The sequence below is a fragment of the Schistocerca cancellata genome, chromosome 2, assembly GCF_023864275.1.
Source record: "Schistocerca cancellata isolate TAMUIC-IGC-003103 chromosome 2, iqSchCanc2.1, whole genome shotgun sequence".
In the NCBI taxonomy this organism is placed as follows: Eukaryota; Metazoa; Arthropoda; class Insecta; order Orthoptera; family Acrididae; genus Schistocerca; species Schistocerca cancellata.
Genome location: NC_064627.1, coordinates 613,328,488 through 613,356,149, shown reverse-complemented (window position 1 = coordinate 613,356,149; position 27,662 = coordinate 613,328,488). Strand labels below are relative to the sequence as shown.

Below are 27,662 nucleotides of genomic sequence, written 5' to 3'. Positions count from 1 at the left end.
ATCTTACGTTACAGTTCAATGTGCACAAACAAACGTTGTGAATTGACTCAATCTCTGTATTTTGAAGGCGGTGTGAAATGCGAAAGAAGATATTCCAAATATATTATCCTTGAATAGCTGAAATTATACTCTACGATTTACATTTTCTGGTTTTTTAATTGCAGTGAGGACGAAACAGCCGACCAGATGGGAAAAATCGTTGAATTACACACACGCAGACAAATGATCGAAAACTTATGTTGCTTCCTACAACACTAAGGTGAAATAAAATTGCGAAAACTATTGTCAGCAAAATGTAACTGGTGCAGTAACTTTTTTTGTTGCATAATTAAAGCTGGCGTCCTCTTTTCACCATTCCTACAAGAGGTGTTGCGTGCGCATTCCAGTATGTATCACAGCTTAGCGTCATGGTTCTGTACTTCTAAAGTGTAAAACGATTCCAAAACTAGTCACTAACTCTCAAAATACATACAGCTATTAAGTAGTAGAACCATATGATTAAACCTGGGGCCACAGGCAGGATTTGTGTGGGACTGTTCTGGGTAATTTCTCTGATAATGCCATACGTTCATTTCATTTCATATCTGACAAGTACCTCTAGCATTTTAGTTACAGAAGCAACTCTCTTACATCTAGCAGACTCAGAGTTCGCGTATCAGTTGTTATGAAAGAGAAGCTGAGTGATCATAGGGCAGTTACAAATTCAACGTCTTTTAGTGTCAATAGAATGTTACTGGATATAGGAAAGAATTCCACCTCAGAAGAAATATCAGGAATTTAACTACAGTGTATTGCAGCTGTCAAGATCGAATATTCAGCTCCTTTTGAGACGAGGGTGTGAAACACAAAATGGACAACTCTACGAGTATTTGCAAACTGCATTTTAGACCTGTATGTGCCGAGTAAGTTTTCAGTAAAATGCAGAGACCTGTCACAGTTCGAGTGATATGTTACTAAGTTTCTGTCAAAATATTAAGAGCTTCAATACACGTTTAAAGACTTCGGAGCCTTGTTAAAAGCAAAACCTGAAAGCAGCTATGATATTTAAATTAATCACTCACTAGCCGATCTGACCAAAAACCTTAGCATGTATGGGTCCAATATACACATCTACTTCACTTATTAAGTCACTCTTTGACCGTGCTGACACCCTCTCGACCAATCTAGGAGAAGGTCGAAGTACTGATTTCGCTTTTCCGAATCTGATTCACCACAGAATTAGGTTTCGTTGAATTGTCTCAAAAGACCCAGCTAGTCGACATTGACGTAACTGATCGAACAAGTAGAAACTAATACCGCTCAGTAGTGGAAATGTATCTGGATCTAAGAAGATGTCTTTAAGGTCTTATAAACAAGTTTCTCCCGATCCAGCAGAAGTTAACCGTAGGTCGAAAGAGCGACAAAGCATACCGGTTATGGGACCTGATTTATGATTTTATTCGGTAACTCACTGCAGAAATAGTTCAACACAACACTCTTAATGGAACAAAAGTGATAGTCGGAAAGAAATTTACAAAGGTACGACAGCGAGCTATGATATGTTCACACTTTACGCAGTATAAAAGAAGTATCCCATAGTTTGGGTGGTGGTAGTTTGGACGAAAACATAAGCAAAATGGCCCGAAGTTATAGGGTGTAAGATACTTAATTTAAGAGCTACGAGTACTTGGTGATACTGTAAACTGTCTTCACAGTTCATTTCATGTGCAGCATATACGTTAATTCAAACAAAACAGGTATGTATTTTGAACAGATTATGGAAATCATTTACGTTGTCGTTTTTTCTCGGAAATTGCCATAATATTGATGCCTGCTGTTTCACAAAGAAAATACCAAACTCTATTTTAATCACCTCCTTTAGAGATGGTTCACAAACCAGGTCTTATGTAATAGCTTGTAAAACTAAGACACAGTGCAGCACGTATTTTCCAGATATTTGATTTCATAAATTTAAAATCATTTTTACAAGTGTATGTACTTGTGAAATTAATCATAAATGATATTTTATGAGACTGTAATATATGATGAAGGAATAAAAAACAAATAATTAAGTCAATTCGTTGTAGTAAATAGTCTGGAAATGACAATGATGTTATATTTGTATGACACGGGTCATAAATTTCATGTAACAATAATATCGTTGGCGTAAGAACGCACGGAGGGATGAGTTGCGAACATTCTGCGTTTTGGTACAGACATGTGTATTGGGGCAGAAATGACAAATTGTGCTGGAATTGGTGTTATAATAAGGGGGAAGCTAAGATATAAGTGAGGGAGCACGTGTATGTGCGTAGTACATGATCGCAAGAAGGGTTTTAGAGATAATCAAAAAAACAGTGTGGCCTAAGTTTATTCAAGTTCATAGCTAATCAAACGAGCCTACTGTCTATACTGAATTTCATAAATAGCATTGCATTGTACTGCAAGTAACTCATCGCAAAGCAAGATACATCCAGTAGTTTCATAGTTGTGTTACACGCATGCCAGTGTAATAGAAGCTTTCTTGGTTCAAAAAATAGCTCTGAGCACTATGGGACTCAACATGGGAGGTCATCAGTCCCCTAGAACTTAGAACTGCTTAATCCTAACTAACCTAAGGACATCACATACATCCATGCTCGAGGCAGGATTCGAACCCGCGACCATAGCGGTCGCGCGGTTCCAGACTGAAGTGCTTACAACCGGTCGGCCATCTCGGCAAGCAGCTTTCTTGGGACATTAGATTGGTCTAGTCAAACCACCAACGTAGTCCTATCCTCTCATCATAACTTCCGAGAAAGTCTTAAAGGAAAAATATACATAAGAAGATCCGTTAAATTGAGAACTAATTTTCAATCAAGTAGTCAATGTAATAGAAAGCTGTAGTAACTACGGTTCTTCATATGTTGCAGCACTGCTATGCCGACACAGACAATCAGTTGAAACGAAATGTGATATAAGTGCAATACATGTTTGAGTGACAAGACTATACTGGTTATCTTGAAGCCAAAATAATTTTATGATTTTATGTTGTGTTCTGTAAATAACATATCTCTATTAACATTAGTACTGGCAGTAGGTTGTTGCCGTGAAGGAAAAGTTTCTACGGCACTATTAGAATAGTATCTGATAAGGATAAGGAATTAATTACTTCCGGTCGCGACTAAAGATTTTTTCAAAGACACAGTTTTATCGTTATTTGCGTGACGCAATATGGTATCTATGAAATGTTGCTAGACGCCATTAAAATTATTATTAAAATTATTTCATCACAGATTAACGTCTTTAGTGTTCATTTTACGCGTGTATTTTACATCGAAGCTCGCGCAAGCGCATTTTGTTTATTTACCGCATTACCTTTGTTAAAGTATTTCCGTGAATACAGTGTAATTAGCTATTTACCAAAGGCAGCTCTCAATTGTTTTGGAGATGGATAACCTTTTATTCTGATTTCTAAATTTATTCATACAACTTTGTGATACATAATCACGGTTTCCTACAGTAGGACTGCCACTCGTGGCCTTTCTTTTTTTTTTGCATTTTTAAAGTTTTGTACACAGCAAATACTCTCGCAGTAACGACTGGGTTGTAACTGTCTAAATAGTATCGGTAAGCGTCGATCTCCCCATTAGATGCTTTGTTTCTATTTATTGTGCAACAGTTTTATGCACAGGTGAGTATATGTCAGTATTATGTTACGATACAACAAGAATGTAATGTGGTCCAAGTGGTTTAACAGTTGCTTACTGCACTCTGCTGATGATTCGATATAGCAAACAGCTTACAGTGGACGAGATAAGTTTCACAATAGCGAAGATTAACAAGTGCTCATTCGAAATAAAATATGCATTTTAAAGTCTCCTGGATTGTATTCCTTTTTTTCGGCCAATCGACTACCTTTCTATTCATAGAAATAGCTGTTCGCACGGATTAATATATGAGAAATTATGTGAAATGGGGGTAAGAAAAATATGTATAAGTGAATGACAGATAATAAAATCTGCCAATACTTACCAGCAACAAGCAACAAAGCAGCCTTCATTGTACTCGACAAAAACTACTACTGCTCTCTTCGTTATATTTTCATTTATATATGTTTAAATACCCGATGGCATCATCGAATGTTATCGTTAAGTTCCCTCCTGATTTTCCGTTCCGTGAACTCTGGTTGCAGCAACTAGCTGCAAATCGACTTTCCTTGTACTTGAGAAGATCTATAATCGTTAGCTGTGGCGTACGTATTATCAGCATTACAACTACAGCATTCAATAAAACTGGTTACCATACTATAGGCACACGCTGGAAACGAATATTTTTTTCTCTCAATAAAGCCCATCTTTTAATGTCGTATGCCTCGAATGCTGATGAAAGGAGGTGAACAGATGTCAGTGACGTTTATATCATTCACCGTCCGGTATAAAGAGCTTTCCATTTTGAAGAGGAAACTCTTGTGCATAGAGGAACCTTAGTACCTAGATACTACAGTCTAGTTACCAATTTAGAATCATACGAGGGAGTGTACTCTAGAGAATACGTAAGCAGTTTCCACCATCTTCTAAATTTTTTTATTATTCTTAGACGTAATGTAGTGTTTTTGCAGCATTTGTAATTTTTTCTAGATCTACACCTCTACGTCCTGTATAATACATTAAATCTATTTGAAATATGTGATTAATGCTTTAGCTACAGACTGTTATGCAAAGTTATACATCTAACTTCCCGTGGATTAAATTTGGGAGCGCCATATCGTATGGGCACGTAAAATTCCCCTCCTTAAAAAATCTTTTTGCGTGTAAAGAGCAACAAACCGACGCCTTCTGTAGACAGTAGCAGTCAAATGAAAGGCTAGACGAGCATTGTTTGTTAGGATTGAGTCTAGCAACACAATTCAAAACGGAAATAGCGTATATCTGTAATAACTCCAAAGAAACGGCACTTAACGACTCTTAGGAAAGACATCCTACATAAAGTACTGACGCGTTGGGATACTGCGTTGGTCGTGCGCCATAGTTAAGTTATAATTTAACACAAGACAATGTTGTGACTTGGAAAACGGTAAAAAGCTTCAATTCATCAGAGTAAACTTTGTAATGCGGAAAAAGACTGGAGCCTATTAAAAGTGGATAAGAAATAAAGAAATATTTTAGAGATCAAATACCCAGCTGGCTAGAAGCGAAAATGTGTAAATTGTTTCGAATTACAACCTTCTCCCCCACCCTTCTGTTAGAGGGAAAGTCACACAAGGAATGACTTAGAGAGAAAGAGCCGATGCTTGACACATCACTAACAGCTCCACACGCGGAACACATACGTACTTAACATGATAAGTGTTTAATTGTTTTAGGTTTTAGTGTAAATGGCATATCAGTTATGTATGTAGTACATTCTGCCACGTGGAAGTTAATTATGTCACATTCTCCTTAGAATAATGAAGTGAAATAATTTTCTTTTTGATGCCTTTAACCTCGCATTTTGCAAAAACAGACAAAATGTGTGGTGGGATACTGCAATCACTGGTTATACAGTGTTACTAATAATCTGTCATGATTGCCCAAACGTTTATTCACTTAGCTGGTTTCTGTCCGTGTAGAACGATCTTCAGATATGGAAATTTCAGTTACAGGGGTAACCCGTCCTCACACAGCAACATTCACATGCTGCGTCCAGCTGAAAATTCCGGTATGATCTCGAGGGCTCTGGACAATCTGTCGCACCACACTGGCGCTTCTCTTCTGGAATTGCCTCGTACTCTGTGACAAATGAGAGGACAGATGTGTCAACAAAGATGAATTCTCTGAAAACTTCTGTAGAGGTCTTATTATTTACTGTTGGTATTGCAAATGACAGACACTCCCTTTCCTACAGAGCACACGTACTTCTATTCCTGCAGCCCCTGCAGAACATGAACAGGAAGTAACGAATGTAGACTTCCTTTGATTACATTCCTATTAACAGTATAGTATCAGTTTTGTTGATGAGCTTTTAACTGCTTCATCTTCGCCTTGTTGGCAAACAAAGTGACGGGCTACTTTTGTACTTTTTACAAACAAGGGATAGCTTTGACAACGAACTTTCGGAACCGCACAAAACCATGTATAAAATAACACCTGATCGTAGAAAAACCAGTGCTCTGTATAATTTCCATGCAAAACGTTGCATTGTACCACAAGCAGCATTTTAATACAGGGAATTAAAGTAATAAGTTGTAATTGAAAGGTAAATAGGGAACTTTAAGAATGTTAACATGTAATTCAATGACGTCAGTGTAACATGCACTTTCAGTCAACAGTGCAAAAAAACTCTGCCTAAAGTAAACATATAGCTCAAAACACACATATCCTACACACCTGATAGTGCTTATACGAATTCTCATTCTGCAGATGCGGAAGTGGTTAAAACAATCCAAACGAGAACAAAGTCAGCACCTCATTAGATCTACGTTTCTATATCCACAATCACTTCCATATTTTATCAGTCCAACAAACAACGGGACATTAATTACATTTTTAAATGATATTGTGAGTATGTCAGTGTCATTACAGGCCTGCCACCAAGTACAGTGCAAAATATGCATATACTCAGTTGCAAAATCTTGATTGTACATCACAGAGTGAAGTGTATAATGACAAAATTAGTTGAATCTTCTCTTGTGTTTTGGAACATTGTAGTCTTACATAATCCGCAATCCTTGTGATGTAGAGTTTATATGAGCGAAAGATGTAACGACCAAGAGACGGTAATGTTTTGTGGCTTTTAGTGGAATATCATCAGCAAATGTCTTTGCTTCGAAAATTTGAACTAAGACGAGTACGATTCGCATACCTTCACCATCAATTACGCAGCAACACGATCTTTTCGGTTGCTGCGTGTTCGCCAAATAATGAAGTAAGGAATAGTTTCATGTTGATCTTTCGTCATTGTTCTACTCTTTCTTGCCTCCGCATGAATGTTTCGTGGCAGGTTGTTTCAAGTTACTCTGAAATATTTGATGCAATACTGTGTTTTGGCCCTTGAAAACGAATGTACTACTTCTTTGCTAGTCAATCTGTCATTGATAAAGCGACATCAATTATGTAGCTGTGGGTAGAGGTATGTAGAGGCTACAACACAGAGATGTAGAGTTTATATGAGCGAAAGATGTAACCACCAAGAGATGGTAATGTTTTGTGGCTTTTAGTGGAATACCTTCAGCAAATATCTTTGCTTGGAAAATTTGAACTTACTCGAGTACGATGCGCATACGGTCACCATCAATTACGCAGCAACACGTTCTTTTCACTTGCTGCGTGTTCTCGAAGGAATGAGGTAAGAAATCGTTTCATGTTGATCTTTCGTCATTGTTCTACTCTTGCTTGCCTCAGCATGAATGTTTCGTGGCAGGTTGTTTCAAGTTCCTTTGAAATATTTGTGGCAATAGTGTGTCTTGGCCCTTGAAAACGGATGTACTACTTCTTTGCTAGTCAATCTGTCATTGATAAAGCGACATCAATTGTGTAGCTGTGGGTAGAGGTATGTAGAGACTACAACACATTAGCTGTAGTTTTCTCGCCACTGTGGAACAGTGTTGATGATGAAGGCATTTCGTACTGGAATAAGCTCTGGTCACTGTTGCAAACATTTTCACTCAACACACTCTGTTGTGTCATACACACGTTCACTTCTTCCACAAACTGTTGTGCCATCTTCCGTGTAATGTTATCGTCTTCTTGCTCTTTCTGTGTGACATATGTAGTAAAACGCACGGATAAAATGCGATTCTCAGCTTTAAGACTGTCGATAAACGAATTCGAAGCTTTGAAATTGTCCAAGTCAACCATTTTAGACGTTTCTAGTGCCCACATCTGCAGATTCCGACAGCGAACTGTAGAGCCACACGACCTCTCTCTATCAAATCGTGATACCACACGCTCATTTAGAGCTTGCAATTGGGACCGTCTGTTTTGTTTCAAACGATCTCCTGCTGCCTTTCACTAGACGCACAATTTACAATTAATCGGTAATTTTATTTACTTTTAATGTACTTATAGTGCCCCACTAGTTTGCTACAGGATTTGAAGCCACGACAGCCACAGCCATCATCAGTGTTTTCTAGTAGGCTGTCATCAATATCTTCTATTACACTGGATTTCGATGGTTTGCTTGTACATAGATCGTACTCACTTTGACTGGACTGTTGCTGTTGCTCTGGTGAATGACGTCGTGTACTGTTTTAGTACCCACTTTCAGGTTCAGGTTCTTCCTGTCCTTCAAAATCACTATCCCTATCTCTATATTTTACTGTTTAACATCTTTAACTCACATCCACTTGATTTATACAGTTGCGGTATCGTTAAATTTCTTAGCTTTCCCAGAATGTTTTTAATTGAATGGTGATGTTTAATGGTGTGTGGAATAAAATAACGGTCAAACTATGAAAATATATACTGTACTAATTCAAATGAGATTCATATCTCCATGACAGTAATAAGACGAAAGTCGATTTTAGTAAAACATAAAGTATCTGTACAAACAGCGTGTATGCATTAGATTCAGTTACTAATGTATTATTCATTCTGGACACTGAAACAAGCTGTGTTTACTTGTTGTCCCATGTCACAAGGAAGTGGTACTGTAATGTGGCATACCATAATCGAAATAATAAAATTTCCATATTGATTTTCGATTTGTCTTCTTTCAGCTGTGCCACAAATGGCTCTGAGCACTATGGGACTTAACACCTGAGGTCATCAGTCCCTAGAACGTGGAACAACTTAAACCTAACTAACCTAAGGACATCACACACATCCATGGCCGCGGCAGGATTCGAACCTGTGACCATAGCAGTCGCGCGGTTCCTGACTGAAGCGCCTTACCCGCTAGCAAGCACTTAACCTGTCGACCGCGTGCAGGACAAATGAGACGTTCCACCCCATTATCTTTTTTTTTCTGAACAGGGTCCAATCTGCAAATACCTACCTCACACAACCGCCCGAGATGTTTGGAAAGTTCTGTCACATGACACACTAAAAGCTATATCGGTCGTAAAGTTCACATATTCCCAGCACCGACAGACAGGAACAGACACGCTTGCTTTGTCCAAACCACCCTCACGCCACATGCTCGCGACTCCACGGCGCCACCAGCACTTGTGATGATGGAGCACAAATTACGCTCTAGCCCCATAAACTCTGCAATTCTCTCACCGATAGACAGGAACCGACACGCTCGAACTGGAATGTTCTGGAGGTGCTGCAGGAGCCCCTCGACCTAAATATGTCGAACGACAGGAAAAGGCACGAATAGAAGAAGCGTAAACATATACAAGCCATCCCACGAGCATGCAATAGATTTAGGAATGCATTACAATGACCAGAAAATTATGCTGGGAGAAGAAAATGTACATGTGGATGTAGCGTGCAAGGTTGCGCCAGTAATAAGTTCGTAACATACCATATCTGTGATGCGTTTCTTTATTTCATTTGAAAAAGGTATTGCTTAAAACATTTCCACACAATATGAGACAGCTTAGAGGTGGAAGTAATCGTCACATATATTATTACACAAGAATATGCAATGAACACTGTGCTGCAAAATTTAGTCTCTGAAATGACTCTTTTTCGACATTTTTACATAATGTGCAGGTCAGTTGCATTAAAATGCCTTGAAAGAACAAATAAGTGATGTATAGAAGCTCTGATTTCTGTTAACTGACTTTTCTAACCAAAAAGTGTTTAAATTTACAACAACCTCCAGTAAATAAGGAAGTTTTGTATTTGAGTATTGTAGTATCATAGAGACCTGATTTCATACATGGGCTACAGGTAGTTACTTTTACTTGATAGAGACCTGCTGTAACACACACAATACATGACGTGTAGGTCACGTATTTAATTTAACTTTTTTTCAAATTACCGGTGCTAAAAAGTGAAATATTACGGATTTTTCAGTTCTTTTATTTAAAAGTGTGGATTCAGGTCTGATAAGGTTAACTGATTGAGGACAACAATGCAGGATTTGTTTGGCAATCGTGTGACCAACGAGTTTCTTCCTGAATGACCCAGAATTGGCCTACAAATGTCTCATGACATTTTTGTATGATTTGCATCAAATAAGAGGACTGATTTTCCCATAACGTGAGAAATAATTTTAGCAGTTTACGGTTTTCATTTTACTTGGAAACTGCGATTAATCTTGCCTTTTACGTTTCGAGAGTATCCTTCATAGTCAGGAGTGGAGGTGTAAGGCACAACACAATGCTGTAAAATCTGGCTAGCCAGGAGTAACTTGGCCTGGGAAGGGTGCCTACTTTGGTTCCTGATTCCAGTCTCGGTGGAGGATACGCTTTTATACCTTTTGTCTCACAACTGAGGCCGGCCGTGGTGGCCGAGCGGTTCTAGGCGCTTCAGTTTCGAATCCTGCCTCTTCCATGGATGTGTGTGATGTCCTTAGGTTAGTTAGGTTTAAGTTGTTCCAAATTCTAGGGACTGATGAGCTCAGGTGTTAAGTCCCATAGTGCTCAGAGCCATTTGTGGCACAGCTGAAAGAAGACAAATCGAAAATCAATATGGAAATTTTATTATTTCATTTATGGTATGCCACATTACAGTACCACTTCCTTGTGACATGGTACAGCAAGTAAACACAGCTTGTTTCAGTGTCCAGAATGAATAATACATTAGTAACTGAATCTAAAGCAGACACGCTGTTTGTACAGATACATTATGTTTTACTAAAATCGACTTTCGTCTTATTACTGTCGTGTAGATATGAATTTCATTTGAATTAGTACAGTATATATTTTCATAGTTTGACCGTTACTTTATTCAACACACCATTAAATATCACCATTAGTTTTAAAACATTGTGGGAAAGCTAAGTAATTTAACGATTCCGCACCTGTATAAATCAAAAGGATGTGTGTTAAAGATGTTAAACATTAAGATATAGAGATAGGGATACTGATTTTGAAGGACAGGAAGAACCCAAAGCTGAAGGTGGCTACTCAAACAGTACACGACGTCCATCTCCAGAGCAACAGCAACAGTCCAGTCAAAGTGAGTACGATCTATGTACAAGCAAACCATCGAAATCCTGTGTAATAGAAGATATTGATGACAGCCTACTAGAAAACACTGATGATGGCTGTGGCTGTCGTGGCTTCAATTCCTGTAGCAAACTAGTGGGGCACGATAAGTACATTAAAAGTAAATAAAATTACCGATTAATTGTAAATTGTGCGTCTAGTGAAAGGCAGCAGGAGATCGTTTGAAAGAAAACAGACGGTCCCAATTGCAAGCTCTAAATGAGCGTGTGGTATCACGATTTGATAGAGAGAGGTCGTGAGGCTCTACAGTTCGCTCATATAAACTCTACATCACAAGGATTGCGGATCATGTAAGACTACAATGTTCCAAAACACAAGAGAAAATTCACATAATTTTGTTATTATATACTTCACTCTGATGTACAATGAAGTTTTTGCAACTGAGTATATGCATAATTTTCACTGTACTTGGTGGAAGGCATGTAATGACACTGACGTACTCACAATATCATTTTAAAATGTAATTAATGTCCCGTTGTTCGTTGGACTGATAAAATATGGAAGTGATTGTGGATACAGAAACGTGGATCTAATGAGGTGTTGACTTTGTTCTCGTATGGATTGTTTTAACCACTTATGCATCTGCAGAATGAGAATTCGTATAAGCACTATCAGGTGTGTAGGATATGTGTGTTTTGAGCTATATGTTTACTTTAGGCAGAGTTTTTTTGCACTGTTGACTGAAGCCGTGCGGTTAAAGGCGCTGCAGTCTGGAACCGCAAGACCGCTACGGTCGCAGTTTCTAATCCTGCCTCGGGCATGGATGTATGTGCTGTCCTTAGGTTAGTTAGGTTTAACTAGTTCTAAGTTCTAGGGGACTAATGACCTCAGCAGTTGAGTCCCATAGTGCTCAGACCCATTTCAACCAACCATTTTGTTGACTGAAAGTGCATGTTACACTGACGTCATTGAATTACATGTTAACATTCTTAAAGTTCCCTATTTACCTTTCCATTACATCTTGTTTCTTTATTTCTCTCTACTAAAATGCTGCTTGTGGTAGGATGCAACGTTTCGCATGGAAATTGTACAGAGCACTGGTTTTTCTATGATCGGGTGTTACTTTATACATGGTTTTGTGCGGTTCCGAAAGTTCGTTGTCAAAGCTGTCCCTTGTTTGTAAAAAGTACAAAAGTAGCCCGTCACTTTGTTTGCCAACAAGGCGAAGATGAAGCAGTTAGAAGCTCATCAACAAAACTGATACTATACTGTTAATAGGGATGTAATCAAAGGAAGTCTACATTCGTTACTTCCGGTTCATGTTCTGCAGGGGCTGCAGGAATAGAAGTATGTGTGCTCTGTAGGAAAGGGAGTGTCTGTCATTTGCAATACCAACAGTAAATAATAAGACCTCTACAGAAGTTTTCAGAGAATTCATCTTTGTTGACACATCTGTCCACTCATTTGTCACAAGGTACGAGGCAGTTCCAGAAGAGAAGCGCCACTGTGGTGCGACAGACTGTCCAGAGCCCTCGAGATCATACCGGAATTTTCAGCTGGACGCAGCATGTGAATGTTGCTGTGTGAGGACGGGTTACTCCTGTAACTGAAATTTGCATATCTGAAGATCGTTCTAGACGGACAGAAACCAGCTACGTGAATAAACATTTTTGCAATCATGACGGATTATAAGTAACATTGTATAACCAGTGATTGCAGTATCCCACCAGACATTTTGTCAGTTTTTTGCAAAATGAGAGGTTAAAGGCATCAAAAAGAAAATTATTTCACTTCATTATTCTACGGAGAATGTGACATAATTAACTTCCACGTGGCAGAATGTACTACATACATAACTGATATGCCATTTACACTAAAACCTAAAACAATTAAACACTTATCATGTTAAGTACGTGTGTGTTCCGCGTGTGGAGCTGTTAGTGATGTGTCAAGCATCGGCTCTTTCTCTCTAAGTCGTTCCTTGTGTGACTTTCCCTCTATCACAAGGGTGGGGGAGAAGGTTGTAATTCGAAACAATTTACACATTTTCGCTTCTAGCCAGCTGGGTATTTGATCTCTAAAATATTTCTTTATTTCTTATCCACTTTTAATAGGCTCCAGTCTTTTTCCGCATTACAAAGTTTACTCTGCTGAATTGAAGCTTTTTACCATTTTCCAAGTCACAACATTGTCTTGTTACCAACGCAGTATCACAAAAGCGTCAGTACCTTATATAGGATGTATTTCCTAAGAGTCGTTAAGTGCCGTTTCTCTGGAGTTATAACAGTTATACGCTATTTCCGTTTTGAATTGTGTTGCTAGACTCAATCCTAACAAACAATGCTCGTCTAGCCTTTCATTTGACTGCTAGTGTCTACAGAAGGCGTCGGTTTGTTGCTCTTTACACGCAAAAAGATTTTTTAAGGAGGGGAATTTTACGTGCCCATACGATATGGCGCTCCCAAATTTAATCCACGGGAAGTTAGATGTATAACTTTGCTAACAGTCAGTAGCTAGAGAGTTAACCACATATTTCAAATAGATTTAATGTATAATACAGGACGTAGAGGTATAGATCTAGAAAAAATTACAAATGCTGCAAAAAAAACAACATTAATTCCTTTCCAGCCTGTACCTAAAGTATGCTAACCAGTTTTATTGAATGTTGTAGTTGTAACGCTGATAATACGTTTGACACAGCGAACGATAACAGATCTTTTCAAGCACAAGGAAAGTCATTCCGCTGCTAGTTGCAGCAACCAGAGTTCACGGAACGGAAAATCAGTAGGGAACTTAACGATAACATTTGATGATGCCATCGGGTATTTAAACATATATAAATGAAAGTATAACGAAGAGAGCAGTAGTAGTTTTTGTCGAGTGCAATGAAGGCTGCTTTGTTGCTTGTTGCTGGTAGGTATTGGCAGGTTTTATTATCTGTCATTCACATATACATATTTTTCTCACCCCCATTTCACATAATTTCTCATATATTAATCCGTGCGAACAGCTATTTCTATGAATAGAAAGATAGTCGATTGGCCGAAAAAAAGGAATACAATCCAGGAGACTTTAAAATGCATATTTTATTTCGAATGAGCACTTGTTAATCTTCGCTATTGTGAAACTTATCTCGTCCACTGTAAGCTGTTTGCTATATCGAATCATCAGCAGAGTGCAGTAAGCAACTGTTAAACCACTTGGACCACATTACATTCTTGTTGTATCGTAACATAATACTGACATATACTCACCTGTGCATAAAACTGTTGCACAATAAATAGAAACAAAGCATCTAATGGGGAGATCGACGCTTACCGATACAATGTAGACAGTTACAACCCAGTCGTTACTGCGAGAGTATTTGCTGTGTACAAAACTTTATAAATGTAAAAAAAAAAAGAATGGCTACGAGTGGCAGTCCTACTGTAGGAAACCGCGATTATGTATCACAAAGTTGTATGAATAAATTTAGAAATCAGAATAAAATGTTATCCATCTCCAAAACGATTGAGAGCTGCCTTTGGTAAATAGATAATTACACTAAATTCACGCAAATACTTTAACAAAAGTAATGCGGTAAATAAACAAAATGCGCTTGCGCGACCTTCGATGTAAAAAAACACTCGTAAAATGAACACTAAAGACGTTAATCTGTGATGAAATAATTTTAATAAAAATTTTAATAGCGACTAGCAACACTTCATAGATACTATATTGCGTCACGCAAATAACGATAAAGCTGTGTCTTTGAAAAAATCTTTAGTCGTGACCATAAGTAATTAATTCCTTATCCATATCAGATACTATTGGAATAGTGCCGTACAAACTTTCCTTCAAGGCAAGAACCTACTGCCAGTACTAATGTTATGTAGAGATATGTTATTTACAGAACAAAACATAAAATCATATAATTACTTTGGCCTCAAGATAGCCAGTATAGTTTTGTCACTCAAACATGTATTGCACTTATATCACTTTTCGTTTCAACTGATTGTCTGTGTCGGCATAGCAGTGCTGCACCATATGAAGAAACATAGTTACTACAGTTATGATGAGAGGACAGGACTACGTTGGTGGCCATCGCATTTCTAACTTCAAACACCCAATTATCTGCCGGCCTGGGTGCCCGAGCGGTTCTAGGCACGTCATTCTGCAACCGCGCGACCGCTACGGTCGCAGGTTCGAATCATTCCTCGGGCATGGATGTGTGTGATGTCCTTAGGTTAGTTAGGATTATCAGTTCTAAGTTCTAGGGGACTGATGACCTCAGATGTTGATTCCCATAGTGCTCTGAGCTATTTTTTGAACCAATAAAGCTACTCTTATACTGGCATGCGTATAACACAACTATAAAACTACTGGATGTATCTTACTTTGCGATGAGTTGCTTGAAGTACGATGTAATGCTATTTATGAAATTCAGTGTAGACAGTAGGCTCGTTTGATTAGCGATGAACTTGAATAAGCTTGGGCCACACTGCTTTTTTCATTAACTCTAAAACCTTTCTTGCGGTCATGTACTACGCACATACATGTGCTCCCTCACTTATATCTTAGCTTCCCCCTTATTATAACACCAATTCCAGCACAATTTGTCATTTCTGTCCCAAGACACATGTCTGTACCAAAACGCAGAATGTTCGCAACTCATTCCTCCGTGCGTTCTTACGACAACGATATTATTATTACATGAAATGTATGACGCGTGTCATACTAATATAACATCCCTGACATTTCCAGACTATTTACTACAACGACTTGACATAATTATTTGTTATTTATTCTTTCATCATATATTACAGTCTCATAAAATGTCATTGATGATTAATTTCACAAGTATATACAGTTGCAAAAATGGTTTTAAATTTATGAAACCAAATAGCTGGAAAATACTTGCTGCACGGTGTCGTAGTTTTACAAGCTATTACATACGACCTGCATTTGTGAGCCATCTGTAAAGGAGGTGATCAAAATGGAGTTTGGTATTTTCTTTGTTAACAGCAGGCATCAATGTTCTGGCAGTTTCAGAGAAAAAACGACGACGTTAATGTTTTTCATAAGCTGTTCAAAATACATACCTGTTTTGTTAGAATTAACGTATATGATGCACTTGAAATGAACTGTGAAGACGGTTTACAGAATCACCAAGTACACGTAGCTCTTAAAGTATGTATCTTAGACCTCATATCTTCGGGACATTTTGCTTATGTTTTCGTCCGAACTACCACCTCGCAAACTATGGGATAATTCTTTTATACTGTGTAAAGTGTGAACCGTTATAGCCATATAATATCTCACTGTCGTACCTTTGAAAATATCTTTCCGACTTTCACTTTTGTTCCATTAAGAGTATTGTGTTGAACTATTTCTGCAGTGAGTTACCGAATAAAATCATAAATCAGGTCCGATATCCGGTATACTCGTATGTTGTCCACTAAATGACATTTCGGAACTGTATCGAATATTGTTCGGAATATTTCAAGGAACGAGGCTTCGATGTGGGCGTTATTGCTCATAGTGTAATTCCTAGTTGATGAGTATCACAAGACTTCTGTTTGCTGAATCAGTTTGGATTCATATGGAGGAGACTTCCGTCCTCCAAAACGGGGTTCATTTATTCTGCAACTACACCGAGTTAGGCATCCACTCATGTGCGCTTTTTTCGAGTCGCTCGGAATGCTTTATCGCTGTTTCAACCTACGGTTAACTTCTGCTGGAACTGGAGAAAGTTGTGTATAGGACCTTAAAGACATCTTCTTAGATCCAGATACATTTCCACTACTGAGCGGAATTAGTTTCTACTTGTTCGATCAGTTACGTCAATGTTGACTAGCTAGGTCTTTTGAGACAATTCAACGAAATCTAATTCTGTGTTGAATCAGATTCGGAAAAGAGAAGTCAGAACTTCGTCCTTCTCTCCTAGATTTGTCGAGAGGGTGTCAATACAGTCAAAGAGTGACTTAATAAGTGAAGTAGATGTGTATATGGTACCCATACATGTTAAGATTTTTGGTCAGATCGGCTAGTGAGTGATTAATTTAAATATCATAGCTGCTTTCGGGTTTTGCTTTTAACAAGGCTCCGAAGTCTTTAAACGTGTGTTGAAGCTCTTAATGTTTTGACAGAAACTTAGTAACATATCACTCGAACTGTGACGGGTCTTTGCATTTTACTGAAAACTTACTCGGCACATACAAGTCTAAAATGCAGTTTGCAAATACTCGTAGAGTTGACCACTTTCTGTTTCACACCCTCGTCACAAAAGGAGCTGAATATTCGATCTTGACAGCTGCAATATACTGTAGTTAAATTCCTGATATTTCTTCTGAGGCGGAATTCGTTCCTATATCCAGTAACATTCTATTGACACTAAAAGACGTTGAATTTGTAACTGCCCTATGATCACTCAGCTTCTCTTTCATAACAACTGATACGCGAACTCTGAGTCTGTTAGATGTAAGAGAGTGGCTTCTGTAACTAAAATGCTAGAGGTACTTGTCAGATATGAAATGAAATGAGCGTATGGCATTTGTCAGAGAAATTGTCAAGAACATTCTCACACAAATCCTGCCTGTGGCACCAGGTTTAATCAAATGGCTCTACTATTTAATAGCTATATGTATTTTGAGAGTTAGTGACTGGTTTTGGAATCCTTTTACACTTGAGAAGTACAGAACCATGACGCTAAGCTGTGATACATACTGGAATGCGCACGCAACACCTCTTGTAGGAATGGTGAAAAGAGGACGCCAGCTTTATTTATGCAACAAAAAAAGATACTGCACCAGTTACGTTTTGCTGACAATAGTTTTCGCAATTTTATTTCACCTTAGTGTTGTTGGAAGCAACAAAAGTTTTCGATCATTTGTACGCGTGTGTGTAATTCAACGATTTTTCCAATGCGGTCGTCTGTTTCGTCCTCACTGCAATTAAAGAACCAGAAAATGTAAAACATAGAATATAATTTCACCTATACAACGATAATATTTTTGAAATATCTTCTTACGCATTTCATACCGCCATCAAAATACAGAGATTGAGTCAATTCACAACGTTTGTTTGTGCACATTGAACTGTAACGTAAGATGTCACATTCTTCGTCGCCTCTATGTTTCGGTGTGCTGGCTGAAAAATTTTCTCCTGCGTTACATTTGAAATGTTTCTGTAAAAACTATAAGAGGGACTTACAAACGTAAGATGTACTGCAATAATGAACAGCAACGAAAAATGCGCTACAAGTCACTAACTAAACAAACTACTAACAAAGGGATTAAAGGAAGGTCAAGATAAGTACGAACAGGCACATAAAAAACAATGTTAAACAATAAGTAGCATAAACAAAAAAACTGGGGGAGAATCGTGTAAGAATTAGAAAGCCAAATACAGGCCATATAATAGACGCTACTGAAGAAAGCGAGTGCAGTGAGAAAACTCTTATTTTCTTTACAGAAAACTACGTAGTGAAACTGACAACAAGTATACAACAAAGCAGTTGCATAATTAAATAAAACTGCAGTTACTGGAAACACATTTCTTGATCACAGAGTATAAAGAAAAGTACATGAGCCCTAAAGTTTCCATATTGAGATCTCATTCCAAAGAACAGAAGGAAACATGTCCAGTCATATTAAGAGCAAACTACAGATCCAACAGTGAGCGGATGCATTGCCTTCTTGGCAGATGCCATCATACCGAAGAACATTTAACTGCATGGAGGGGTGGACACGGTCCTCAAGAACAAACGCATAGTAGTTTAGATCGATTATGGCTTCCATTATGAAGAATCACCGACACGAATACATTCCTCAGACCATAACGCTCCCTCACTCATTGCAGGTTGTTTGCCTTGAGACGTTTCACGCAGTACGCGCCACCGGCCTTATACACGATCGAGCATAAAACGTCTTTGGCAAAAACAGCCGCTTAAAGCAGGTCCGGTTCATGTATTGGAGTTGAGGAGACACTGCTGCTAGCCCCGTGGTTCATCTGGGGCGTCTTTCCCTCAACTGTTGCATGCCTGTTCATCCGTACACATCTCCGCAGCTGTCTTTCACCTCTGTCATCTATGGTCAATGCTGCCCCACTGGTCATGCTGTCAGTTTTCGATAGTGCAGTTTTACCATGCACAGTTCACTTTAAGCAGGGTGACACTTGAACAGTTTACAAACTGTGGCGTGCATCCACTCTTTGCCAGAAAGGCAATAATCATACCCTTTTGGACGTCAGATAAATATCTTCGTTTCCTCATGATGACAACGGTTGCACTGTCCCCCGCGGCTCCCTGATGATCTTTACATAGCCTCCAACGTTAATACTGAGCCCTACCGTCATTGAGTGGTTATCTCGTGTCGATGTCGAACAAAGGCGGTGGTCACATTACTGTGACGGGACAGTGTATGTACTAGTATCTTGGACTTAACGTAGATAGTGAAATGACTCTGATGTCTCCCATCGTACAGTATCCGGAACATCACAACAAGTTATGTGAGACGCTCCATGCAAGGCACGTCACTTCTTTGCCTCTAAATTTAGTTTGAATGTAACAGAAAAACAAACAAATACTAATGGTACCTATTAATCTTCTCTATCACGTGATTTTCAGAGGACGGAACAGGGACAATATTTTAATAGGTTACGTTAATTATTTTGATGAGGAGCAAAACACTTTACAGAGCCGTCCACTTGGAGATATGTGTGCTTTTCAGTGAAACCCCAGCTGCATGATCGCAACGAGGAAGGCTTCCAGATTCTGCAATACCTTTTTATTCTTTACTACTAAGGGTAGAGCGGGCTGTCTGATGTCAAAACCAATGAAGAACCTAGCTTTATCAGCCAAATATCGGGCTAGCCTTCAGCGTGGCAGAGCCTTGCTAAAAAGGCAAACCTTCCCAGAAATAAGTGAGGAAAGAACTAATATTGTCAATTTAATTATGAGATAATAACAATGCAACAAGAACTTTAAAGACCACTGTAATTGTATATTGGAACACGAAATTAATTACGAGAACTTGTCCGACATGAGCATAGCGTGCATGTCGCTGTTGATTCGTTCTTTTTTATTTTCTGGGACAAGCGGACTGTTCAAGTAACACATATATAGCATACAGTAGTGTTGCAGTGCTAAGTGGGAGAGTTTAATTAACATCCATTAGACGAAATAGCCATCTGTAATTACGTTCACTGACTTTTACAGCACTGGTAGCAGTGGCGGAGGTCCACGGACAACCAGAAGGGTCGACCACCGCCAACATCGGGAATGAGAATCTAAGCACCGGAAATATCACGGCTGAGAATAGATTTCTGGGGAGGTCGTCCAACACGGAAGATGACGATGATACCATTTGTGTCGCAGCAGACAACAAGTTCTACTTGTATGCTAATTCGTTGAAGCTGTATTCTTGCTACAACGAACTACCGAAAGGTAAGTTACTTTAAACAGAACTGTTTTCTGTTCAAAATTGACAAGATAAAACTAGTTTGTTCAGCATAAAAATTCGCGAATGGTCCCACAGCGTAAGTGAAAATATGAGTGAAATCAATTCATCAAGGAACAGTGGCTACCCTTGCCTCACCGAAATTACGAAATTGCAACTCTTCATGATTCTCCACCAAAACCATTCAGAGCAATTTCCTGCGCATATTTAGTCCACCTTTTATAGTCATTTTCTTGCCCCTTAAAACTGCTGCATGTTTTTCACTACACACCCTTGAATTCTTTTAGGAGGATTATATCGTGTAACGCCACATGAAGTGCGCAATGGGACATAGTTTCAACATTTTACGAAAAGATATTTTAACAGGCGACGGAAGTTGCCACGAGTGCCGCGGTCCGTAGCGTGTGGTTAAATTTCACAGTGAATGTGTTGGCAGTGAAGTACACACACCTATACTAAGCTTAACACTATAAACCGATAGGCAACGTACACTTTTCTTCATACCCTGTAGAAGGCCGACAACTGGATTAGTGTGTATATACAACACCCGTCATCCGCTTAGGAACAAGTAGAAATAGTCTTGCAAGTTTAAAGAAGTTAAAAATTTAGCGACGCGTTGACATAGAGACGAAGAATTAGGTGAACTGGGCAATGATAAGTGAACGTACTGGACTACATCTTATCGGAAACATCATGTTGGCATTGAGTTGGGGCACAAACTCATTCATTGTCTTAGTGAGACATCTACAATGTAATATCGGACCGAAATATATGCTACTTATAGGCGATGACACACTGTACTAGCAATCAACCGTATAACCATTGCAAAAAATTTCCCAAATATCGGGCATTTATATGGTAAATAGCAGCATGCCACACATTTTTATTAGTAGTCAGTGAAGGTTGAAAAAAGAACCTGATAAAAGCACATTACTTAGGCCAGACCAAAATATCGCGAAAGAAGAAGATGTGGGGTTGTCGTATTACTCGTTATGATTTCCACAGCGTTAGAAGTTGTGCCTGCACGCGTGTTGGTTAGTACAAGAGTACATGAAAGTTAAATAATGAATATTTAGATGAAAATGTCTAGAAAACAAGTTTGTTACTATACAACCACGACATTATTTAATTTGGCTTTACGTGGCCACGGCTGTAAGCAGGCTGATACATTACAGTCATCAAGAACAGTTGTTAAGGAAAACGCATCATCTATCGAAGCTTTCAGAAGAGCTGTGCTTATACTGTGAAATTGTTCATCGTGTCCTAGCAAAATATCACGATTAAAACTCATGATGAGCCGACCGAAATGCCCCAGTCCCATGTGCAATAATATTGCGGACGATTAATAAACAGAAGGTGGCCTCTCATCTTGCACAAAGCTGAGGTCCATAACTTCACAGGGATCGTGCAAAGTAACACTGCCGCCATTTCAAGAGAATAATTTTTCAAACTCTAACAAAATGTGTATCTTCTGGAGTTGGGGAAAACTGAAGGTCTCACCACTACAAACTTTTGGTCTCTCTCAAAACAATTAACATTTTGGTGATCTTGCGCTCTCCAAACTTGGCATTCTGAGTGATGGAGAAAGGTACCTAATTCATTCAGTATTTCTACAGGGTGATTGCGTCGTTTAGCACTCGCAGTTATGACTTTGACGATAGCTTCTGACAGTACGGCGCAATTGTAAATTCTTTGTGATTGCGTTTATCTGTTGTCTATTCAAGTCTAATAATTGAATTTATGTCAGCGATGAGTCTCTATCTGTGTCCTTTGATGTTCGTGACTATTAAGTACCACGAAGGCTAAGTCCCATCAAAAATCAGCAATCAACTATCCCGTTATCTGTCTAAACGGTAAAGATTATATTACTTCAGTCCCACTTCTGACTAATAATTCAACCGTAAAACTTTAAAACTTCAGATCGCCTTTAAAATAACCTAGCAGCGCTTAACATGCGTACTACTATTGCAAGAGTACAAGAGAGAAATGAAGTTAACATCTCCATTGCCGAGTTACATTGTAGACACCGCAAACTTGCAGCTCGATGTGGCTACAACCCTCTTCTAGTAAAAATGTTATCTTTGGTCAATTTGTGGTCTGGGGTTTAACCTTCGTAAATAATAATTTCTTGAATTCGTTCTGTTTCGTATCATATGGTATTCTTTTATTCAGTCCTTTCTTTATGATAAGCATTAGTATTTACATAACACTGTTGTTAATTAAACTTTTAAGAGTGTAAATTTTGTTGTCAGTAGCTGTCATCACTGAATAGATGACTGATTTTTCTATTTCTTTTTGCAACAAAAGGGTGTTCGTTATGGGTTGGGCGAACGTTCGGACGGCGGAATACCGTTCCTGACCTGCACACGAAGGACAGAGTAAACGCATTTCATCCAGTCACGTTGGATCGTTCTACAGTTAAGATGGTCTCACGTACGACAAAGTTTTACGGTTACTGGGGACCGGCGGTGCTGACCATTCCCTAAACACAAACTCAGAGATTGCCAGATCAGTTCCCAGCAAACGAAACCGAAGTCCCTCAGGTTATCGTCATTTACCTCATCACAGGATACATGCTTTGCTCACTGAATGCTTCGCACGCCAGGAACATTACCCTCCTAGAGGAACGTGGTTCTAGTGACATCCTTAAACTTTCGATATAAGCTATAAGTGAGGTTTATTCGCGTCGCCAATCTTCCAACGGTTTGCTATAGTACCAGTAAGAATAGCAACCCTGTAACATATAACACAGTGTGGCCCCACATTATCTCTGATACACGACCGTAACATAATCTTGTCACAATGCTGACAGTGAAATTCGTGCCACGTAAAAAAGGTGAAGACTTACCGTTGTCCTATCACTAATAAAATTAAACTGCTATCTTATTTTTGTACTTCCTATCTTTACTAAAGCGCATTTCTCTTCTTTGCAGTTTACGTTGTGAAACCAAAGAGTCAATGCAAACCATACCTGTCAGATTGTCCCAGGAACTAGGAGTATTGCAAATCAGTTGGCTCAGATTGAATCGTCTGCGAGGGAGTGGAGAATGAATAGCTGGACTGCTGACTGAAGACATCTGCTGTTTCCAGAGGAGCCAGGAAACTGGAAGAGTGTCAGAACTTGACTCTTATACTTAAAAATAACCCGTCAAATCTACACATCCTATTTTGAGTCAGTTTCTGGTTACTTCACGACATGCAGTAAATATCATTTCTGTAAAGATTAGTATTAAAAACATTGCATTTGTATTCTTTTTATATTTCTGTTGTTTCTATAACAGTTGTATGCCGACGCAATAAAAGTGTAGTTTCATACGTCATCTTTTATATTAAACGGTAGAAGATATTTCTCTACCTACAGGTTCACGTAAATGCTGACAAACGACGGCTTTTTATTAATAACATCAGATGCATTTCATCCGTTATCCACGCTGACCTCCTATATTCCCAATGTCCACTTCCAACCTTAACGCACTGACTGCCACGAGGTCACCGGCGGCCACAGCAAAGACTCGCGACTGACGCCACGGCTGGGCCTTACCTGGCCTGGGAAATAAGTGAAAAATTTGTAATCCAGAGGAAATGGTGTCATATCTCACGGTTCTATATAAATTTATTGCAAGCTATTTGAAATATCGTGCCAAGATGCGTGTTAACATTATCGAAGTAGTAAAAGTGACCGTGTACTGTGTTGAATAGTAGATCTTGTCGATTGAAGCGTAAGTAAAGGTGCGTGCCGAAACGTAATGCCTCCTAATTTTTATATGTGAAAATTATATAGCTTTTTAAATAAAATAAACTTTATTAACACTCTACATCCTCATTCTTTCTGTCACTATGTTTATCCACACTAGATAACAGTTTCTTGATACCCTCACTGTAGAATGTTTGACTTTGTTGAAGGGGCCACATCATTACTTCTACTTGCTCCGCTTCATCACTATCAAAGTGAAACCCTCTAAAAGTTTTCATCGAGTTTTGGAAAAAGATGACGGGCGGATGGGACATAGTCGGGGTGTATGGAAGATGATCTGTTACCTCGTATACAAGGTATCGGGTTGTTACACATGTCGCATGTACATGCTGTGTCGTTGTCATGATGAAGGGAAAGTAGCTTCGTCTGTGCAGAAACTCTTCGATTCGTCTTTTCAGTTTCTTGAAGGAATACAACAAGCAGTATCTTGATCTCTGTCACAGTTACGTAACACACCGCCATGTCACAGGCTACAGTACGTAGCCCTCGATCGGCAGAGGGTTGCAAATGCGTTATGGAATCGTGAAATTCGACCGAGTAATACGCACGACGCGTAATAGGGTAACCTGCATTGTTAACACAATGAAAACTCGGAGGCATGCATCCCGTCTTATCAATACTTTCTTTCATTTTTTCTTGGGTAACATCAAATGTCCAAAAAAAAAAGCATGATGCAAAACGAATGCTACAAAATAGTGTTATACCAATAAACAGAATGATAAATCGAGACAGGTAAGAAAATCGTTATCAGTTAGATAAGGAAAGCATACGTTAATCATAAATTTATTTTGCTGAGTACTAAAATTAAATGTAAATCCCAAATGGCCACAAAACACATAATTTGCTTGATAGGAGTAGACAACAGTGCACAGGATTAAGAAAAAATGCCTCACGTCACGGTAGACATTTGATTGCTCATCGCAGTTCAAGACAAAAGTGTATCTACATAACCTTGGTCCGACTCGCTGGTTAACAGAAATGCTTTTCAGATAATGAGGCTCTGGTAACGCTGTTACTGCATGCAGCGGGGCTGAGAACAAGTAGCACTAATTCTGGGCTGAGGTGGAGCTCTCCTATTAGCTCTGTGAGACGAAAAAATGCCTTGGGAATCGGAGACTCAGATGTTCAAGTTGAGTTTGCTCCAAACATTCTTTTTCAGTTAAAGCATCAAACAGTATGCAGTTGAAACCTCCAATTGTGGAATGTATGTTCTTCTATCTGTCTTTATTTAAACACTAAGACATAACATAAACTTCTTACATATAAAACGTCTGTTTTACTCTGTCCATGAGTTAATTAAAAACAGTTGAAAATAATAGTGCCACAATAACATCGTCGGTATCCAATGAGGAACAATAGACGCAATACGTATGAGACACATTACGTTACACATTATAATACCATTCTAGACATCCATCATCCAAGCTTATCTTCACAGTGCTGGTACGTAGACACATGAACAAATTTCACTTTCGGAAAGGCGTTCAACTACCTTGCATTTGCAAATTTCGCAACTAACTGTATCATACGTTGCTGGAACCTACAAAACACGTCTGCATCAACTTTTGTCCAGTTTCCCTCCCTCCTCCACTCACACACAAAATTAGGCTCCAGTGGATTAATGTCGGGAGATTGTAGAGTCGAGAAATCGAAAATCCATGAACGATTCATTTCCTTGGAGATTCTTGTATTCCAAAGTGTGGCAGTGTACCATCGTTCCGAAACCTAAAGTGTTACTGAATACCAAGAGAAACTTTTGAAACGCATCATGTAATGTATTGCAAAGGAACGAACGATGCAAGGGTATATGCAAATTCTCCAGTAATAGGTAAGGGAGTGGTATTTGCAGAATTCTTCTACATTTCTCGCACCTAAGGCTGCAAGGTAATAAATACTAACCTAATGTCACATCAGATTCTTTTCGCGGGTGACGTTGATATTTACCAAACGATTCGGGGACGCAGATTTACGACGCCGCACATAGGAGTGAAGGCAAGGCACGGCGGGCACTGTATACAAGTGTGATGAAATCAGGGCAGCACAGGGAACTGACATGCTGTGAATAACCGATACATTGCAGATAGAAGTGCAGCTAATGAACTGTATGTAGTGACCGAAGAGGGTTGAGGGAACCTGACGTTGTAGCTATTAAAGAGCGCTCCACTTGTTTTCTCCAGAGGAAATACGTCAGGGGTGTAGCATGAAGGCGAGTGAATAACGATTGATTAAATTGCTCGAAAACCTCGACGAAATTCTGGTGATGAATCCCGTTACAGCGGTCTGAGTCATAAAGAGGACTGGATAACTCCTTCAAAGAGTAACGTTAACAACAACTCCCACCGAGCAACACTCTTGTTTTGTAGCCGTTTGCGATTTCAGTAATTGTTATTACATAGTCTAGTTGGCTAACGTTCTTAATCAATATACAGGGTGACAAATAAATGCTTTTAGAGGACTTCACTTTGATAGTGATGAAGCGGTGCAAGTAGAAATAATGTAGTGGCCCCTTCAACTAAGTCTAACATTCTACAGTTACGGTAACAAGAAATTGTTCTCTCTGAAACATTCCTTTAGAAAAATTTTGTGAATTACTGTGCTGATAAACCCCTTACGTTATTTGATTTTCAAATAGCTGAGCAGAATTGAACGTACTCAGATATTTCGCCCTTTAGCTATACTGATAAACACTAAACTGACACACAATATTTTTAGCGCAACGCAATCTGACTTTCAAAAATCGCTACAAAAGAATGGCTCTGACTAACAATAACCTATACCTTTCACGAATCACTTACCTCAAAAAAATCTTCGTTACTCGAACTACTGCAATACAGCGAGTGCCACTACTGCCAGCTAAATAAAAGATTCTAACTACTGAAGGCACTAACTACTGATAGGCATAGTTAGAAACGTAGCGTTGCGCAGTTGGAGGTGAGCTACCAGCAGCGGTCAATGTAGGGAGAGAAATGGCAGAATTTTGAGTGCGTACGATCTATACGTGTATCCATCAGAAAGAGCAAATATGTAATATTGGATATCAAGAACTGATATATATATACAGGGTGTCTCAAAAATGACCGGTATATTTGAAACGGCAATTAAAACTAAACGAGCAGCGATAGAAATACACCGTTTGTTGCAATATGCTTGGGACAACAGTACATTTTCAGGCAGACAAACTTTCGAAATTACAGTAGTTACAATTTTCAACAACAGATGGCGCTGCGGTCTGGGAAACTCTATAGTACGATATTTTCCACATATCCACCATGCGTAGCAATAATATGGAGTAGTCTCTGAATGAAATTACCCGAAACCTTTGACAACGTGTCTGGCGGAATGGCTTCACATGCAGATGAGATGTACTGCTTCAGCTGTTCAATTGTTTCTGGATTCTGGCGGTACACCTGGTCTTTCAAGTGTCCCCACAGAAAGAAGTCACAGGGGTTCAAGTCTGGCGAATAGGGAG

General features: G+C 39.0%; 2 protein-coding genes across 5 annotated transcripts in view; one reads left to right on the top strand and one right to left on the bottom strand.

Annotated features, from left to right (window-relative positions):
• The window catches only part of LOC126162269 (uncharacterized), a 299,470-nt gene that overhangs the window by 204,037 nt on the left and 67,771 nt on the right, over window positions 1-27,662 (bottom strand). For 2 of the 3 annotated variants that reach the window (XM_049918666.1, XM_049918663.1), the window contains exon 1: window positions 3,994-4,034. The exons of the other annotated variant lie outside the window; for it this stretch is intronic. In XM_049918666.1, coding sequence (XP_049774623.1) covers window positions 3,994-4,021 — 28 coding nt within the window. In that variant the 5' untranslated portion in view covers window positions 4,022-4,034. Of the gene's footprint in view, window positions 1-3,993; window positions 4,035-27,662 lie in introns of those variants that run through there. 3 annotated transcript variants of the gene reach the window in all.
• The window catches only part of LOC126162270 (uncharacterized), a 101,645-nt gene continuing 87,866 nt past the window's right edge, over window positions 13,884-27,662 (top strand). The window contains exons 1-3 of one of the 2 annotated variants that reach the window (XM_049918669.1): window positions 13,884-13,915; window positions 20,199-20,426; window positions 23,373-23,583. In XM_049918669.1, the coding sequence (XP_049774626.1) occupies window positions 13,888-13,915; window positions 20,199-20,426; window positions 23,373-23,434 (318 nt within the window). In that variant the 5' untranslated portion in view covers window positions 13,884-13,887 and the 3' untranslated portion in view covers window positions 23,435-23,583. Of the gene's footprint in view, window positions 13,916-20,198; window positions 20,427-23,372; window positions 23,584-27,662 lie in introns of those variants that run through there. The other variant, XM_049918670.1, reaches the window with a different exon arrangement.